At 44.2% G+C, this 20048-nt stretch overlaps 1 protein-coding gene across 1 annotated transcript in view; it reads right to left on the bottom strand.

The window, feature by feature from the left end:
* LOC126456005 (uncharacterized) overlaps positions 1–20048 on the bottom strand; it is a 195898-nt gene that overhangs the window by 72326 nt on the left and 103524 nt on the right. Inside the window, exon 4 of the mRNA XM_050091761.1 lies at positions 18603–18843. Coding sequence (XP_049947718.1) covers positions 18603–18843 — 241 coding nt within the window. The remainder of the gene's footprint in view (positions 1–18602; positions 18844–20048) is intronic.

The following is a 20048-nucleotide window of genomic DNA, read 5'->3' as shown; positions in this document are numbered from 1 at the left end:
TTGAATCACCGAGCCGGCCAGGGTGGCCGAGCGGTTTTAGGCGCTACTGTCCGAAACCGCGCGACTGCTACGGTCGCAGGTTCGAATCATGTCTCGGGCATGGATGTGTGTGATGTCCTTAGGTTAGTTAGGTTTATGTAGCTCTACGTTCTAGGGGACTGATGACCTCAGAAGTTCAGTCCCATAGTGCTCAGAGCCATTTGAATCATTTGAATCACCGATACGGCATCCAATGTTAACTTGCCACACAGAATCAAAACACAGAATACACCACAAACAGTCAAAGGATTTATTCGTTATAAGTGTACAATAATCACCTTGAGCGACCATATCCATTGACTTTATTGTGACACAAGAAACAACATTTAGTGTTGTGTTTCATATCAGCGCACACTCCGCAGCAGAGTGAAAATCTCATTCTGGAAACATTTAGTGTTATTACCAAAAGGGCTTTATAAGTCGTACTGGAACCGTAAAAGTGGATGGTGAATAATGGGAGTTTTTCGATGTGAGAAATGTAGTCAGACAAGGTCGTATAATGTCACCTTAGTTATATAAAATCTCTACATAATAAGTCACCAGGGATGCAGTGGATGGCTGGGAAGGTGAAATTTCAATTGACGGCGGGAAAATCAACAATCTGCGCTTTTCATGTGCTACTACCCTCACTGCAGGAAGTGAGGAAGAACTCTGTTCTCCAGAGTGAAGACTGTACTTTTTGTGGTTCAGTCCGAAGACTGTTTTGATGCAGCTTTCCGTGCTACTCTATCCTATACAAGCCTCTTCATCTCCGAATAACTACTGCAACCTACATCCTTCTGAATCTGCTTGAAGTATTCATGTCTTGGTCTCGCTCTACGATTTTTACCCCCAAACGTCCTTCTAGTGCGAAATTGGCGACTCCTTGATGCCTCAAAATGTGTCCTACCAACCGATCCCTTCTTGTCATCAGGATGCGCCACAAATCTCTTTTCTCCCCAATTCTATTCAGTATCTCCACATTAGTTACGTGGTCTACCCCTTTAATCTTCAGCATTTTTCTGTAGCAGCACGTTTCAAAATCTTCTATTCTCTTCTTGTGTAAACTGTTTGCTGTCCTCGTTTCACCTCCGTACATGGCTAGTCTCCACACAAATACTTTCAAGACATCGTAATACTTAAATTTATATTCGATGTTAACAAGTTTCTCTTCTTCAGAAACGCTTTTCTTGCCATCGCCAGGCTACATTTTATATCCTCTCTACTTCAGTCGTCATCGGTTTTTTGCTGCCCAAATAACAAAATTCAACTACGAGTACTACTCTGCCTCGTTTCCTAATCTAATTTCCTCAGAAACACCTTATTTGATTCGACTACAATCTGTCACCTTTGTCTTACTTTTGTTGATGTCCTTCTTACATCATCCCTTCAAACCATTGTCCAATCCGATCGAGTCGTTCACTGTATCTGACAGAATTACAACGTCATCGGTAAACCCCAAAGTTTTTGTTTCATCTTAGTGAACTTTAATAACTACTCCACATTTTCCTTTGGTTTCCTTTACTGCCTGCTCATTGCACAGATTGAATAACATGGGGAATAGACTACAACCCTCTCTCACTCCCTTCTCAACCACTACTTCCCTTTCACGCCCCTGAAGGCTATTTCTTTAAATTTGGTCAAGACGTAAGCATGAAAAAGACCAAAACTAATTGTTATTAATCGACAAGGTTTAGATTTAATTCAACTTGGGAATTAGTTAAAGGATCTAGAGGTAGTGAATGACTGTGGGTCTCTGTTCAATGACAGGAAATTTTGATGAAGGAATAAATCGATTAATCGTCCTGACCGGGCATCAATAACTAAATACACTTAGGCTGGCAAAACCGTGCAATCATCAGTCTTCCGTACGTTTTTGTGCAACTGCGTGAGTGGACTGGAGGCAGAAGCATAGACATTACATTGTCAGTGCTAACAAACAAGTAACACTGCGTGAAATAATCGCAGAAACCAATGCAGGACGTACGACGCACGTATCCAATAGGACAGTGAAGCGAAATTTGGCGTTAAGGGGCTATGATAGCAGACGACCGACGAGAGTGCCTTTGTTAATAGCACGGCATCACCTGCAGCGCCTCTCCTACGCTCATGACCATATCGGTTCGACTCTCGAAGAATGTAAAACTGTGGTCTGGTCAAATGAGGCCCGATTTCAGTTGGTAATAGCTGATGTTAGGAGTGTGGCGAAGACCCCACGAATCCATGGACCCAATTGTCAACACGGCACTGTGCAAGCTGGTGGTGGCTCCATAATGGTGTGAGCTGTATTCACACGGAATGGACAGGGTCCTCTGGCCAACGGAACCCATCATTGACTGGAAATATTTAGGTTCGGCTATTTGAAGACCATTTACAGCCATTCATGTATGGATGACAATGCGCTATGTCACTGGGTTCACAATTGTTCGCCATTGGTTTGATTGACGTTCTGGACATTTCGAGCATAAGAATTGAACACCCAGAAAGACCGAATTGAATCCCGTCGAACATTTATGGAACAATCAAGAGGCCAGTTTGTGCACAAAATACTATACCAGCAATACTTTCGCAATTACGGACGGCTACAGAGGCAACATGGCTCAATATTTCTGCACGGGTCTTCCAGCGACTTGCTGAGTCCAGCCCACGACGAGTTGCTGCACTATGGCGGGTAAAAGGAGGTCCGACACGATATTAGGAGGTGGCCCACAACTTCTGCCACCTCAGCGGTGCATACTTTCAGTTGTGTTGTCAAGTAATATCATAATTCGGCACCAGAGGGCAAGGTGAATAGATTGGTATGTAACTAAGTGCTCTTCCAATTATTGAATCACACAAGTATATGTGAGGGCCTAGTTGAGACTGGCTCCCCTCCATTCTCTCTAAATTCCACACAGACTCACTCACAATAATAAGCAACAGAACCCTTTAAGGGAATTGGATACAATAGACTGAGACCTCATGAAGCCCCTAGAGACTGGAGGGGGAAACGATAGGCTTTACTGGTGGCTGATGAAAGACACATGTGGGAGCTCGTAATGCAGGTACGTCAGTCTCCTCCTACAACTGCCACTGTGTGGAGCTGTAAATTAAGTTATTCTTACGAAGGTTACAATAGCATTATTCGTGAATTTATAGTAAATAATGGAATATGGCATAATCATTTGCATTTCGGAAAAAGTTTCAATGTGTGTGTTTTGAAGTGCTTTATACAGGGTGAGTTAGGGGGAAAGGTACGTGTTTTGACGGGTGATAGCAGTACCGATTCTGAACAAAAAACTTGATGTGGACCTATGCCGTATTCCGAATGGTTTCCGAGATAGAACACATTTAATGTACATTTCTATTTATTTCCTGTATTATTCATTGTCATTGTTTACAACGTATCACAGTAATATAAAGGAAGTTGAGACGAACATTTTGATACAGGACGCTTGTGGTCTATCACGTCGGAAAGCTACCTCAAACTGGCCTACAAAAAGTACCTAAGCTACAGCGCACGCGCGTCGCGTGAGATTTTCAATATTCCCGCGATCTCTACGCGCAAAGTTTTAGTCCCAGACAAAAAGCAAATAGAACCTTTTTTGTAGCAAGTTTAATTTAGTGTATCTGTGTATTGAGGCACGTTTTCGTTGGAGTGTGCGGTTTTCGAGTTATTAAAAAAACGTACAAAGTGATATTAAACGTGTTCTATCTCGGAAACCATTCGCAATAGGGCATATGTCCATATGAACTTTTTTGTTCAGAATCACTAATACTATCGCGTCTCAAAGCATATACCTTTCCTCCTGACTCACCCTGTATATCATTTTCAGTTTTATCAATAGAAGACATAAAGCTCATGATCAGTTTTCGGTTCTCCTGTTCCACTAGTGAATATTATACAGAAATAGCGGATGGCAGTAAGCCTTAGCATGAAAGAAAATTTCTCTGATTTTAACATATTTTTATTACGTTTCCGTCTTATCTGTGTGGTGAGTACAAATTTTGCAATTGATTTTAAGCTTACTTCCCCATAGCTAGAGATACTTGTTTTTACACCTAGCCCAGAACTGGATGACAATGGAACAGTGTGGGGACAAAAATCACTTCCTGCAACAGGGGAGGATTGGGGGTAAACGGGGTAATAAATAAGCGTAACGCAGAGCACCGGCTGTCCACCTGGAGTTCCCGCACGATTTCTCTGCTTAGCAGATTGCGTCATAGCCCCTATCATAGCCCCTACGGGCGCAGTGTCTCAAATGGCCTGCTGCAGAACCTCTGTGCCTGAGGGTTGGAGTGAAAAATTTCAATAAAATTTGGTGTATGCATGACTCATTTTATTACGTATTTAACTCTCTCTCTCTCGTCTGTGTGGTAAAAATTTTGCAAATTCGATTTAAACTAACTTCTCAGTGAGCTAGAGACTTTAACCTTTCAACATAGCTCAGAACTGGATGACAATGCAATATTAATTCGCTTTCTGGTGCGGTGTGTGGTGGAGGGTATTTTCTTTACCACTGTCATTTCCCGTAGCTGGATGACAATGCAATATTAACTTACTTTTGTGCCTGGTGTGTGGTGGAGGTTGCTTTGTGTACCACTTCCATTTCCCCCTTTTCCTGTTCCAGTCGCGAATGATGCGCGGAAGGAATGGTAACTGGTAAGCTTCCGTGTGGGCTAGAATCTTTCCAGTTTTTACCTTCAAGATCTTTTCGCGATATGTACATAGGGGAAAGCAGCATATTGATTGACTCAGGTGTAGAGAAATTGAAATAAACCTGAAATTTGCTACACATCTTAGTTGTTATCTCATCAAAGTTTTTGAAATACATTGAAAAATTTCACATTTAAAGGACTGAACAACAGGAAAAGTTATTTAAATAATTTTTTAATACAACATGTTTTTATATTGGACTAAAAAGCATAAAGTAATTGTTCTAAACACTATGAAGATCCCAAACCACATAGAGATAGTTGTGAAAATTGGTGATTGTGAATTTTCAATAGCTTTGAAAACATTTGTAAAATCCATGACAAAAAACATGGGGTGAATGCAATACATAACTGAGGCATGAAGTGCTCACCTCCTGTCCATCTCATGTGCTCCACATCTTTCGTTACGCATTTTAGAACCATTTTTATAGCTGTTAAAAATTCACAGTCTCAAATTTTCGGAACTCTATGGAGTTAGGAATCAGTATGGGGCCTGCAGAAATTATTTTATACTTTTTAGTCTGATATAAAAAGTGTTATATTAAAAATTTATTTTTATTTAAATAATTACTATCGTTGTATACCGTGATGCACAATACCTTCTTGTGGCACCAGCCACTGGAGATGATTGGGCGTCATCAACACTTTCACAATAACTAAACTATCCACCGCTAAAATAAGCAGTTCCACCTGAATCTTCTAAGTCTTCTTAAAATACTCTATAAGGCCCCAGATTATGGAGATCCGTTCAAGACTCGATCGAAAAGCGGTTTTACATCAAATTCGTCAAAGAATTACAGTGAATCTTAGTTTGATATTTCGTTACATTTAGAGCTTTTGCTATTGCATGTAAGGCAGATGCTAAAAAAGATGTCTCTATTGCCACGAGCTATCACGATTCTGGCATTTATTTTGGCAAATATAGAAATGCAGCTATCCGGAAAAATAAAAATGGGACATCAGATTCCAGGGTGTCCCACCTAAGTCTGCCACCTTACATATTTCCGAAAAGAAACCTAATGTGAAAAATGCAATTGGCCAGGGATGCATTTATGTCACGGGTCACACAATGGTCAGAAATGCACAGTAAACAAACATCAATTTCAACACAAAATTACGTTTTTTTCAAGTGCCATACGTATGTTTTTTCTATGGAAGCCAAAACTAGAGGAACAGTCAGTGACGGCAGACTTGTTTTCACTGTTCTAAACCTCATACCTTCTGAAATACGCAGACTTTAAAGGATGGCAACGGCGCCACAGCTCCCGCTCTAATACACAAAGCAAGAGTTGCCTTCAGCAGTCATCAGCACAGTGCAGGCAACCCGCATTACGACCTTTCAATATTAGAGATGAAACTAAGGCACCGTTTTCATTATTTAAAGTCTAAGTACTCCAGAAGACGTGAAGTTCAGGGCAAGTAAACCAAGTCTGCCATCCCTAATTGTACCTACAGTTTTTATTTCGGTAGAAAAAAAACGCTCATGTGCCATTAAAAAACATAACTTTGTATTAAAAATGTGTGTGAATTCCTAAGGGACCAAAATCCTAAGGTCATCGATCTCTAGACTTACACACTACTTAAAATAACTATCGCTAAAGATAACACAGATACCCATGCCCGGGGGAGGACTCGAACCTCCGGCGGGAGGGGCGGCGCAATCCGTGATATGGCGCCTCAGACCGCGCACCTACTCCGCTAACTTTGTATTAAAAGTCATGTTTATTTACTTGTAGCTGAGTTTTCATATTTTGTTTCATCTCGGAAATAAATGAGGTGGCAACGTTCTGTTTTTCTTGGAAATTCGAATGCTGGTGTTAGTGTTCGACCAATTTAATATTACCTTTCTCCATCAGAAAAATTATTTTGGAACCATACATTAGTATTACGTGTATCACTTACTAATACTATTTTGTGCAGCTGCGAAGAATTTGGGACTGCCCCTAGAGACATGTGAGCAGTCTTGGACACGTATTTCTCTTACTGCAGTAGTCGAATCGTACTTGTTTTCGTAGATATGGTTGCTGGAATAGAGTCGCCTCCTCTATTATGTTGTATGTATTGTTAGAATTCGTATCTTCAGATGAAACAGAGCTTTAAAAGCCGTGTTTGAACTACTGTTGTTGTCAACCCAATCACTAGCTGTAGCAGCTGACTCCATAACCATCCACTTGAACCGAAGTGAAGCATGTCCTTGATTTATTTTCATACTTCTGAGGAGGAATGTGAGAGAGATAAGTCTTGTCATCAACAAGACCGGACGACCTATTCCCACCAATAGATCGGCAAAAATGCAGTTGAGCAATGTTGTTTACATTCTGCCAGCCACAGCAAGCGTTCCGGGCGCCGTCTCTGCAGGGGGCGTTCCACTCGTAATGTAAACCTACACACGGATCATCTTGCTGTACTTTGGAAAAATGATTATCGCCCAGGGAGAAACGGAAGCAAATGCGATTGCGAAATTTATGCTTGGTGAATTGACCACGCAGGTGGGCATGTCCTATTACTTGCCATAAACTCTTAGTTTCAGCAAGGAACTAGAGTTAAGGCTAATAATTCCTTAATCTCGATAAAAACGTACCCTTATCAGATATTAGTTATGTATCACCGGAACTTTCCATATTGTCCTACAGGTCTTTGGCTTGTTACGGGGAGTTAGGTTCTATCTAATAAGACGACAGCTATTTCACAATTTTGACAAATCGAGAGCTGGTCTGCAAGTGATGAACACTGTTAAGCATCCTACATCGTTACCCGAGCTTTCCAGACTAGACAATCTGTGGCACATTTCTGGATGGGAGTTCGATTATGTACCACAGCCGTGTGATATTTAGAAACTGTGGAGCGTGATTCGAGCCACCTGCTATAGATTGTCACAGAATGTGGATACTTAGCAAATAACACTCAAGTTCCTGGCAGAGGGTTAATCGAGCTACCATCACACTAATTCTCTATTATTTCACACTCAAACAGCAAGCGGAAAAAACGAACGCCACTATCTTTCCGTACGAGCTCTGCTTCCTCGTATTTCATTATAATGATTGCTTCTTCCTATGTAGGTCGGCGTCAACAAAATATTTTCGTATTCGGAGGAGAAAGTTGTGAGTGAAATTGCGTGAGAAGATCCCGCCGCAGTGAGAAAATCTTTGAAACTTCCTGGCAGATTAAAACTGTGTGCCGGACCGAAACTCGAACTCGGGACCTTTGCCTTTCGCGGACAACTGCTCTACCATCTGAGATACCCAAGCACGACTCACGACCCGTCGTCACAGCTTCAATTCTGCCAATATCTCGTCTCCTACCTTCCAAACGTCATTCTGGAAACATCCCCCAGGCTGTGGCTAAGCCATGTCTCCGCAGTATCCTTTCTTCCAAGAGTGCTAGTTCTGCAAGGTTCGCAGAAGACCTTCTGTAAAGTTTGGAAGGTAGGAGACGAGATACTAGCACAACTGAAGCTGTGACGAGAGGTCGTGAGTCGTGCTTGGGTAGCTCAGGTCCCGAGTTCGAGTCTCGGTCCGGCAGGAATTTTCATATCAGCGCACACTCCGCTGCAAAGTGAAAATCTCATTCTGGAGAAAATCTTTGTTTAATGGTGTCCACCCCAAATCCCGTATAAACGTGACACTCTGCCTCTATTTCTCTGTAATACAAACGTGCTGCCCTTCTTTAAAATCTCTCGATGTACTTCGTTAATTTTATCTGGTAAGACTCCCATCCCGTACAGCAGTACTCCAAAAGAGAGCGGGCGATCGTAGTGTAGGTAGTCTCTTTAGTAGATCTCTTCCATCTTCTATTCTGCCAATAAAACGCCATCTTTCGTTCGCCTTCCCCACGACATCTTCTCTGTGTTTTTTCCAATTTAAGTTGTTCGTGATTGTAATTCCTGGGAATTTCATCTACATCTATATGGATACTCAGCGAATAACACTCAAGTGCCTGGCAGAGTTAATCGAGCTACCTTCACACTAATTCTTTATTATTCCACACTCAAACAGCGAGCGGAAAAAAGGAGCACCACTATCTTTCCGTACGAGCTCTGCATCTTCGTATTTCGGGCCTTTAGATTTGACTGATTTATTTTGTAACCGAGGTTTAAGGGATCACTTTTAGCACTCATATGGATGACCTCACACTGCTCAATATTTAGGATCAATCGCCAATTTTCGCACCATATAGACATCTTTTACAAAAATTTTTGCGGTTTTTTTATCTTCTGATGACTTCACTAAACGATAAACAATACGGAGTCAGTCTGAAACCCCTTGTCGATAGAACTCAACTTCGTGTAAGTATAGAGATAGTTGTGTTTCACAAGAGCGATTTTTTCTAAATCTGTGTTGACTGTGTGTCAGTAGATGGTACTCTTCGACGTAATTCATAAAGCTCGAACACAATATATGTTTAAAAAACCTGCTGCACATCGACGTTAATGATATGGATTTAGTGGGTTACACCTATTGTCTTTCTTGAATACTGATGTGACCTGTGCAACTTTCCATTCTATGGGTACGGATCTTTCGTCGAGCGAGCGGTTAAGTATGGAGCTATTGCATCAGCATACTCTGAAAGAAACCTAATTGGTATACACTCTGGACCGAAAGACTTACTTTTATTGATTTAAGTTGCTTCACTACTCCGAGGAAATCTACTTCTAAGTTACTATGTTGGTAGCTGTTCTTGATTTGAATTCTGGAATATTTACTTCATCTTCTTTGGTGAAGATATTTCGGAAGGCAGTGTTCAGAATCTCTGCTTTCGCAGCACTGTCGTTGACACTATGTTCACTGCTGTCGGCAATGCTTGTGACTTTCCGTTAAATAATAATGAGCGTATGGCATTGGTGGCCGGGAGACCCATCGCGGGGCGGTTAGGCCGCCGCTCCACAAGTTCTTTAACGCCACTGTGGCGACTTGCGAGTGAATGAGGATGAAAGACACACAACACCCAGTCATCTCGAGGCAGAGAAAATCCCTGACCCCGCCGGGAATCGAACCTCGGACACCTGCGCGGGAAGCGAGAACGCCACCGCAAGACCACGAGCCACGGATTGTCTTTTCGTTAGCTACTTTACATACGATTAGAATCTCTTTGAATTTTCTGCCAGGTTTCGAGACAAAGTTTCGTTGTGGCAACTATTACAAGCATCTCGCATTGCAGTCTGCCCTAAATTTGGAGCTTCTGCAAAAGATCGTCAGTCTTGGGGATTTTACGTTCGTTTAAATTTGGCTTGCTTTTTTCGTTGTTTCTGCAGCAGTATTCTGACATTTTTTGTGTATCATGGGGTATCAGCTGCATAGTTTGTTAATTTATTTGGAATAAATCGTTCAATTTCTGTCGATACCATTTCTCTGAATTCAGTCCCATCTTGTCTTAATTTGGTCGAAGTGGTCTCTCGGGAAGGCGTCTAGCGAATTTTTACCTGCTTTTATGATTAGATATATTTTCGTTTATTTTTAGAGGATTCGAGAGCACTGTATTCAGTTACGCTACGACAGCCCCGTGTTCACTAATCCCTATATCCGTTTTGATGCTCCTTATTGTCTCAGGATTCTTTGTTGCTAAGAGCTTCAAATAGCTCTGAGCACTATGGGACTTAACATCTGAGGTCATCAGTCCCCTAGAACTTAGAACTACTTAAACCAACTAACTTAAGGACAGCACACACATCCATGCCCGAGGCAGGATTCGAACCTGCGACCGTAGCGGCCGCGCGTTTCCAGACTGAAGCGCCTAGAACCGCTCGGCCACATCGGCCGGCTGCTAAGAGGTCTAGTGTGTTTTCACAACCGTTTGCTATTCGAGTGGGCTCATGAATTAATTGCTCGAAATGATTTTCGGAGAATGCGTTTATCACAATTTCGGATAATGGTTTATGCCTACCTCCGGATTTAAACACGTATTTTCGCCAAAATAACGAGGGTAAATTGAAGTCAACACCAGCTATAATTGTATGAGTCGGAGACGTATTTGAAATTTAAGTTTTCTTTGAATCTTTCAGCAATTGTATCATCTGATCGAGAAGTCGACAAAAGGATCAAATTATTATTTTATTCCAGTTGCCAAGAATGACCTCTACCTACAGTACTTCAATTTCTACCTACCTACACTACTTCAATGTCGCGACAAGATAAACTATTTCTGACTGCAATAGACATAGCATTGCCAATAGTGTTCAGCCTATTATTCCTCAACACCGTTATTTCCTTCACAGAAATTTCGGCTGAACTTAACTCCGCCTTTAGCTAGCTTTCAGGGTCCAAACGATTTGAGCATTAGTGCTTTCTATTAGCGCATGGAGCTCCGATGCAGCTACGACAGTTTACAGTTGTTGTACCGATGGTCCCTAGATCTACGTTCTTCCTGTGTTCAACCTGCACTCTTTGAGACTGAAGCCCTTTCTATGTTTCCTCCAGGCTCTAAACTAAAAAATCGCCCTGTCCACACCACAGAGCCCTGCTACCCGTGTAGCCACCTCCTGCGTGTAATCGATTCCTGATCCATTTAGCGGACCCTACCCTCCACCACCCTACAGCGCAAGTCGAGGAATCTGCAGCTTACACAGTCGCAGAACCTTTTGAGCCTCTGAATCCGACCCTCAACTCTGCTCTGTACCAGAGATCCGCAATCGGTCCAATCGACTATGCAGCAAATGGTGAGCTCTGCTTTCGTCTCGCAACCAAGACGGGCAGCCTTTACAATTTCTGATAGCTGGTCGAAACCAGAGAGAATCTCTTCTGATCCAAAGCGACAAACCTCACTGGTACCGACGTGAGCCATCACGTGCATTTGGCTGCACCCTGTGCTCTTCATTGCATCTGGAAGCACCCGTTACACGTCTGGAATGATTCCAACCGGTATGCGCACGGAGTGCACACTGGCTTTCTTCTCCTCCTTGGCAGCCAAATCCCTAAGGCGCCCCATAACGCGCCTAACATTGGAGCTCCCAGGTACCAATAATCAAATGGCTCTGAGCAGTATGGGACTTAACTTGTGAGGTCATCAGTCCCCTAGAACGTAGAACTATTTAAACCTAACTAACCTAAGGACAGCACACACATCCATGCCCGAGGCAGGATTCGAACCTGCGACCGTAGCGGTCGCGCGGTTCCGGACTGAAGCGCCTAGAACCGCTCGGCCACTCCGGCCGGCTTACCATTAATCCCACAGACAGTGACTGCCGGGATCTTGAAGGCGAGAGGTTTCCTCTGAAACGGGACAAGCAACTGCATCTGGCTGAGGGACAGTGTGAGCCACAGACGGAACCTGGAACCTATTTGTCAGACTAACAGGGGAGGACTTTTCTTCGGACCCCCGGGAAGTCTTTCGCCGCCTGTACGCGCTACTCCAAGCTACAACGCAACAGCTCCTTCCAGAAATAAGAAGAAAACTGCACTTTGAGAACAGCGTACGTTGAGCAGTGTTCTCAGAAATGTATTTTGGCAGAGTCTTTCGTGGTGGTACATATTTCATTTTTTCGACGTCAAGCGGAATTATGTGCACTTGAAAACAGATAAATGGAACTCATTTGGAATACTGTGTGATAGAAAGAAATAAATACATAGCACTCCTAAGACCACAATTCATTTTTATTGCGCCATAGGGAGGAAGGTGGGCGATTTAGGCCTCGTCTGCGCATAATTAAATACCAAGTAGTAGTTTAGTTTCAGTGGGCTTAGGCGGCGAGCCACCACAGGTTGTCTATGAAACTTTCTTGACGTTCTGTCTGGCATTTAACATTCTAGTGATCTCAGGGAAGGGTGGAGGTGGGGGCTGGAGGGAGGAAATCAGGTTGGCTGAACAAACATATGAATGAAGAAATGAGTGAACTGGCGCAAACGTTAAGGCACTGGACTCCATGTTCGGAAAAAGTGTCGTTCAAAATTCCATGCAGCCAATACAATTTAGTTCCCCGTTCACTGCTGGCGCGACGGGCTCATTAGTTCGCGTGCCGAATTTGTGCGGTAAGCGGGGCTAAATTTTGATGAGGTTCATTTGTTGTGGTGATTATCAGAATGGCGTTAATAAGTAGAGGTGGTCGAGATGGAATTCCTTAAAGTGATCAAAGCATATACGCTACGAGATAAGAAAGAATGAAAATTGTCAGAGAAGTTTTGTATCCGGATGACCTGTGCGTCACACTTCGCGTTGCAAGCGGAGAACATCTGTCTTCTCTAAACTGAAGGTTGAAAATTGAGGTGGGTAAGTGTCCTATGCTAGGAGATACCTGCACTTGACTCAGCTATCAAAGGAACTTCCAGAAAAACGAAATCTGAAGGAACCACTAATGAAGTTTAATAGAAGTGTGTTCTCTATCCTTAGGCAACGATAAATTACAAGAAGTACATAGGATGTGCACAGGAACTTCACAAAAATACTCATCTCCGACGGGAGGTAATGTTGGCACCAGTGCTAATTGCTGAGACGTGAAACTCGAGAATGCGTAGTTCTACATCGGATATCGACCATCATAGGTTCGGCGTCTGTGTGCTTGACGCAGAGAAATCCCTGTTCAAGAAAACATGGAGTTTTATAGGCTAACAAGGAGAACCACGGCCAACCAGTTCGGCTCATATTTGACAGGTACAACCTAAAATGAAAGGCTCTAAAGTATTTTGGCTCAACACGCTCCCGTTGCTGAGATAACCTCCTCTGAAGTTCATGACGCATGATCGACTCACTATTGACGGAATCGACCGATAATTGAGTATTTATCATCATCCCATACCGGGTCCGTAAAGGCGTGTTTTCCTAAAAATCGTAGAAAGAAACGGTTACGACTGCCGCTTACTGTATGTACCGAAGTGGTAGACGATATTCAATAACAGCACCGCTGGTGTAACGACGAAGACATTTGTTTCTTATGTTACTGTACAATTTTTATGTTGACAGTTCACATTATACAATGTTCCTTCAGACATGCAAGCATTTGCGAATCAAATTTTTTTAATGTTTAAGATACCTTGTTGCTGAAGAAAAAAACTGTGTTCCATTCACAGTTGCAGTCTGCACTTTTTTTGTTCGTACTTCTTTCCATTTTGTCGTTTGTAGGTATATGAAAGGTAATATGGTAATTGGTAACAAATAATAAGATAGGCAAATAAATTTGTCAAAGAACTGAAGTTTTAAGGCTCACTGTGTGAAAAAAGTTCCGAGTAATAGTGCTGTGAATTCGTTACGAGAGACCACGAGATGCTTGTTTACACAGAAGCGCGGTATAGCCCTCTATTTGGAGGTTGCAAAATTGCTATATGCTTCTGGAAGCGCAGCACGAATTACATAGCCATGCATATGCAACTACGACCCACAACATAATTCATGAGCAACTTTCAGCAGAGATTTTTCAGGCCGTGTGATCTCATGCGTGGTATGCATTAAAGTTAATTTCCGAAAACAAGAAACTTTTTTAAATGTAAACAAAGTCTGTTTGTCCGTTAAATATTCGGAAGGAACGATGTTATTGCGCGAGGATTGCATTCTTTAGATGTTCTTCGCGCCACGTGTATATTTACTTCGAGTGCGTGTGTGCGTGTGTGTGTGTGCGTGTGTGTGTGTGTGTGTGTGTGTGTGTTTGATCTTTACGGAAGCTCAACGACGAGGTTATCAGCGACCTTACAGATATCCAAAAAAACGAATGTGGGTAAGATGGCTGAAAAACGTTATCACACAGTGAGGAGTAGTGCTACAAAATGACACTCACTCATTTGCTTCGAATGTTTGTATGAGAAGTACCGCCCATGTACTGGGTGGTTTATAATTAATCTGTCGCTGCTTGAGACCATGTAAACGGAAAACTACTTGCCGCATGCGTACGGATCTTTATAGGAATGGTGTTCAGATCGTGTGCTGCAGCATTTGCGCTGTTAAAAAATGGCTCTGAGCACTATGGGACTCAACTGCTGAGGTCATAAGTCCCCTAGAACTTAGAACTACTTAAACCTAACTAACCTAAGGACAGCACACACATCCATGCCCGAGGCAGGATTCGAACCTGCGACCGTAGCGGTCGCGCGGTTCCAGACTGTAGCGCCAGAACCGCTCGGCCACCAGCGGCCGGCATTTGCGCTGTTAGTGCCGTGACTTGCCGTTAGGCGCAGGTACAGGTAGGGCGACGTAGAGTTGAAACACAATCAACAGACAACACAAACACGCAGTCCCCGGGCAGAGAAAATCCTCAACCTGGCCGGGAATCGAACCCGGGACCCCGTGATCCAGAGGCAGCAACGCTAGCCACAAGACGTCGAGCTGCGGACTCCAAGCACAGAACTGTCATTTAGTTTCCGTTGGCGAGAAACGAGATCAACGCAGATATTCGTAGGCGCTTGCAAAATGCCTACGGAGACCTGGCGGTGAATGTGGTGAGCAGCTGGGCGAGGCGTCTCTCACCACCGCAGCCAGGTCGCCCCAACCTGTCCGATCCCCCGCGGGCCGACCGGTCGCACACAGCCGTGACACCTGCAATTTTGGAACTTGCGGACACACTCATTGGAGGTGTGCGACGGATCACAATAAAACACTTCGTCGCACATCTGGTAGTGCTGACACACTCGACCACCGGCTGGGGCGCTCAAAGTTGAGTGCCCAAAAAAATGGTTCAAATGGCTCTGAGCACTATGGGACTTAACATCTGAGGTCATCAGTCCCCTAGAACTCAGAACTACTTAAACCTAACTAACCTAAGGACATCACACACACATTCATGTCCGTAGCGGTCGCGCGGTTCCAGACTGAAGCGCCTAGAACCGCTCGGCCACACCGGCCGGCGTTGTGTGCCCGCTGGGTTCCTCGTCGAGTAGAGTATGACCATAAAGAGCGATGAAGGATGCATTCCACATGAGACATTATATGGATGCTGCAGCATGATGTTCGCTCCGACGTCGACCAGTACAGTCGTACCATGCGGGCACACAGGCCCTACCAGTGGGGTGGTGAAAGGTCGTAGTGTAGGACGGAGATGATGTTGAAAAACAGGGTTTTGTGGCCAAATGAGTGTAGGATAATATTGTGTATCACTTATTGAACGCCTGCTCTTGACAGAACCCAGTACGTGTTCCTGCACGGCGTGTGATCACCAGAGACAAGTTGATGGACAGGATGAACAGCAGTCTGCAACACTTTAGTGACGGCTGGTTGGTTGGTTGATTTGGAGGGATGGGACCAAACAGCGAGATCATCGGTCCCATCGGATTAGGGAAGGTATGGTGAAGGAAGCCGGCCGTACCCTTTCAAAGGAACCCTCCCAGCATTTGCCTGAAGCGATTTAGACAAATCACGGAAAACATAAATCAGGAAGGCCGGACACCGTCGTCCTCCCGCATGCGAGTCCAGTGTGCTAACCACTGCGCTACCTCGCTCGGTATTTTAGTGATGACCACATAGTGTACGGAAAAGTATCGTCGTTGAGTGATTGAAGGATGATACATGATAACTTATAAATGGAATTACTATTTCGGATGGTGAATAGTACCTTGCTCTAAATGTAGAAAAGAAATGGGATGGGAGGCAGAAACAATGCTGTAACTTTCAAGTACAGTGGTGACCTATCAGGCACAGTCAAGTTTATTAAACATCTAGGTGGCGTTGCACAGTCTAAAGGCGGTTGTAAGAAAGGCGAATGGTAGACATGAATTCATTCAGAAAATTCTAAGAATGTGTAGCTTATGCATAAAGGAGAGCGCATACAGATGAACTGTGCGACCCATTCTTGATTACAGCTCGAGATCCCCACCAGGTAGGATTAAACGAAGACATCGAAGTAATTCAGAGGCGCGCCGTAAGATTTGTTACCAGTAGGTTCGATCAAAACGCGTGTACTACGAAGATGCTTCGTGACAGCAAATGGGAAGACGAAATTCTTTTCGTGAAACACCAGTGAGTAAATTTAGAGAACCAGTATTTGCGGGTAGATGCAGTACGATTCTACTGTCATCAATGTACATCTAGCGTGAGGATCGCGGAGACAAGATAAGAGAAATTAGGGTTCGTACGGAGGTTTGTACACTGAGGCGCCGAAAGACAACAAGTGTCTGCGGCAGTTGCTAGATCGGTTACTGCTGCTATAATGACAGGTTATCGAGATTTAAGTGAGTTTGAACGTGGTGTTATTGTAGGCGCACGAGCGATGGGACATGGCATCTCCGAGGTAGCGATGACGTGGGGATTTTCCCGTACGACCATTTCACGAGTATACCGTGAATATCAGGAATCCGGTAAAACATCAAATCTCCGATATCACTGCTGCCGGAAAAAGATCCTGCAAGAACAGAACCAACGACGACTGAAGAAAATCGTTCAACGTGACAGAAGTGCAACCCTGCTGCAAATTGCTGCAGATTTCAATGCTGACCCATCAACGAAACATCTTCGATATGGGCTTTCGGAGGCAAAGGCCCACTAGTGTACCGTTGGTGACTGCCCGACGCAAAGCTTTACGCCTCGCTTGGGCCTGTCAACACCGACATTGGACTGCTGATGACTGGAAACATGTTGTCTCGTCGGACTAGTCTCGTTTCAAATTGTATCGAGTGGATGGATGTGTACGGGTATGGAGACCTCATGGATCCATGGACATGGCAGGGGACTGTTTAAGCTGGTGGAGGCTCTGTAATGCTGCAGGGCGTGATATGTTGGAGTGATATGGGACCCCTAATCCATGTAGATGCGACTGACAGGTGACACGTACGTGAGCATCCTGTCTAATCACCTGCATCCCTTCATATCCATTGTGCATTCCGACAATGCGACACCCCAAACGTCCAGAATTGCTACAGAGTGGATCCAGGAACACTCTTCTGACGTTAAACACTTCAGCTGTCCACCAAAGTCCCCAGACATGAACATTATTGAGCATATCTGGGATGCGTTGCAACGTGCTGTTCAGAAGAAATTTCCGCCACCTCATACTCTTACGGATTTATAGACAGCCCTGAAAGATTCATGGTGGCAAGTTCCCTCCAGCACTACTTCAGACATTAGTCGAGTCCATGCCACGTCGTGTTGCGGCACTTTTGCGTGCTCGCGGCAGCCTTACACGATATTAGGCAGGTGTATCAGTTCTTTGCCTCTTCATTGTAGATGGTCGATTTTCTTTTGCTCCATTTGCCAGTAAAACACAATGGACAACGACTAGTATCGATAGAAAGTGTAACGCCCCTTAGAAAAATTTAAAAATGACAGTGCTGGAAAACTTCTTACATTATTTGATTTTCAAACAGCTGAGCGAAACTGAACGTACTGAGACATTTCTCTCTTTACTTATTCTGATCATCACTAAACTGACACACGATATTTTTAGCGCAACGCAATCTGACTTTCAATAATCCCTACAAAAAAATGGCCCTGACTAACAATAACCTATACCTTTCATGAATCACTTACCTCACAAAAATCTTCGTTATTCGAACTACTGCAATACAGCGAGCGCCAATACTGCCAGCTACATAAAAGATTCTAACTGCTGAAGGCACTAACTACTGATAGGAATAGTTAGCAAATGAAAGATTTTGATAGAGAAGAAACAATGTATTTACCTTAATAGTGTTCAAAAGTGACATCTAGTCTTACAAATCTCGTCTTTCTGACGGACACACGCTCTCAAAACTCTGGCATCTCTGCCCCCACTTCCATCACTGGTGGCGGCTCACCTCCAACTGCCCAACACTACGCGCTGTTCACATCCAAATGCCCAGCACTACACATGCGAATATTGCAACAGTGAGTCCAACCAGCCACAGACTGCACACAGCACAGTCAGTGATTTTCATACAGAGCGCTACGTGGCGTTACCAACATAAAAACCTAAACAGCCTACTTACAAAGGTACCCTCTGCCCCGCATCGTATGTTGGCTTGCGGCCTATGTGTGTAGAGTAGGCAGGTGTTGTGCGTACTTACGAGCATTTCGAGGTGCGGCTTGGCGAAGGCGTCGTAGTAGGCGGTGGTGGAGGAGCAGACGGGCACGTAAAGCGAGCAGCGCTCCTTCTGCACGATGTCGCAGAGGGCGCGCACGTAGCGCTGCACGCCGTCCTCGGAGGCGGCGGGAGCCGGCAGCGTGTAGAAGCGGCGCACCGCCGCAGAGAAGCGCGACAGCCGGAACACGCCCTCCACCTCCACGCAGATCACGCGCGCCCCGCAGCTGCGCACGCACACAAACACACACGTCCAACAAGGGCGCGTAAGGGCTGTCTCTCAGACAAGCAGCATTAAAACAGCACGACTACAGATAGTGCAAACTCTCACGGTAGTACCGGGAGGTTTTACGAGGGCTATTCGCAAAGTAAGGTCCGATCGGGAGCGTAATGGAAAACACAACGAAATCCAATAAAGCTTTGCACTGTTGTGTTGGGCAGTGTGTCTAGTATCCCCATCGATCGCGTCACGTCGCTCTTTTCAGTTCTGGGCGCACAGTGGGCACGTAAAGATACCTAGACTAATACTATCTTTTGCCACGTGTGAGGGTCTGATGACAGATTTTACCTAATATCATTGCAACGAGTATAATGTAACTGACATTCTTTTCTTTCTTCATGGCAGTTCTCAGCCGTGTGTACGATGGGAAGTGTCTGACCATGCAGAGCACAGTCCGTAACCCTCTGTTACCCTCTGAGATCCATCTCTGCTCAAAAGAACCGCTGATTATGAAGCAACGTTTTGACACACACAAGAGCTACAGACCAGCGTAGAGAATTCGTGGAAAGCAAAAAAAAAAAAAAAAAAAAAAAAAAAAAAAAAAAAAAAAAAAAAAAAATGGTTCAAATGGCTCTGAGCACTATCCGACTTAACTTCTGAGATCATCAGTCGCCTAGAACTTAGAACTAATTAAACCCAACTAACCTAAGGACATCACACATCCATACCCGTGGCGGGATTAGAATCTGCGACCGTAGCGGTCACTCGGCTCCAGACTGTAGCGCCTAGAACCGCACGGCCACTCTAGCCGGCCCGTGGAAAGCACAGGCGACTCCTTCCTATTACGAGGGTATAGAAAAGTCCGTACAATGTTAGAACAAATGTGTAAGTCGGAGCGGTGACTATGTAGAGAAGTAGCTGTGAGGTGTAGCTAACTATTGTAAATAAAGCATATTTGATTTTGACAGTGGTTTCCATTTTGAGACCAGTCGGACCTAACTTTCCGAATAGACCTCGTGATTAAACTGACAGTGTTCCGAGCGCTGCAGCACGGGACGTATACATTGCAGGACGCTGAAACACAGTAGGTATGTTCATTAATCGGTGCGCTAGCGGAGTAGTGCCGTTCGTATTCATATCGAGTCTCCAGCCGGAACATATCGTCATCTGGACACAATATTTCGGCGGTCCGCTTGGCCACCATCTTCAGGT

Source organism: Schistocerca serialis, chromosome 2 (assembly GCF_023864345.2).
Source record: "Schistocerca serialis cubense isolate TAMUIC-IGC-003099 chromosome 2, iqSchSeri2.2, whole genome shotgun sequence".
Lineage (NCBI taxonomy): Eukaryota > Metazoa > Arthropoda > Insecta > Orthoptera > Acrididae > Schistocerca > Schistocerca serialis.
This window is presented reverse-complemented; position numbering and strand designations above follow the sequence as displayed.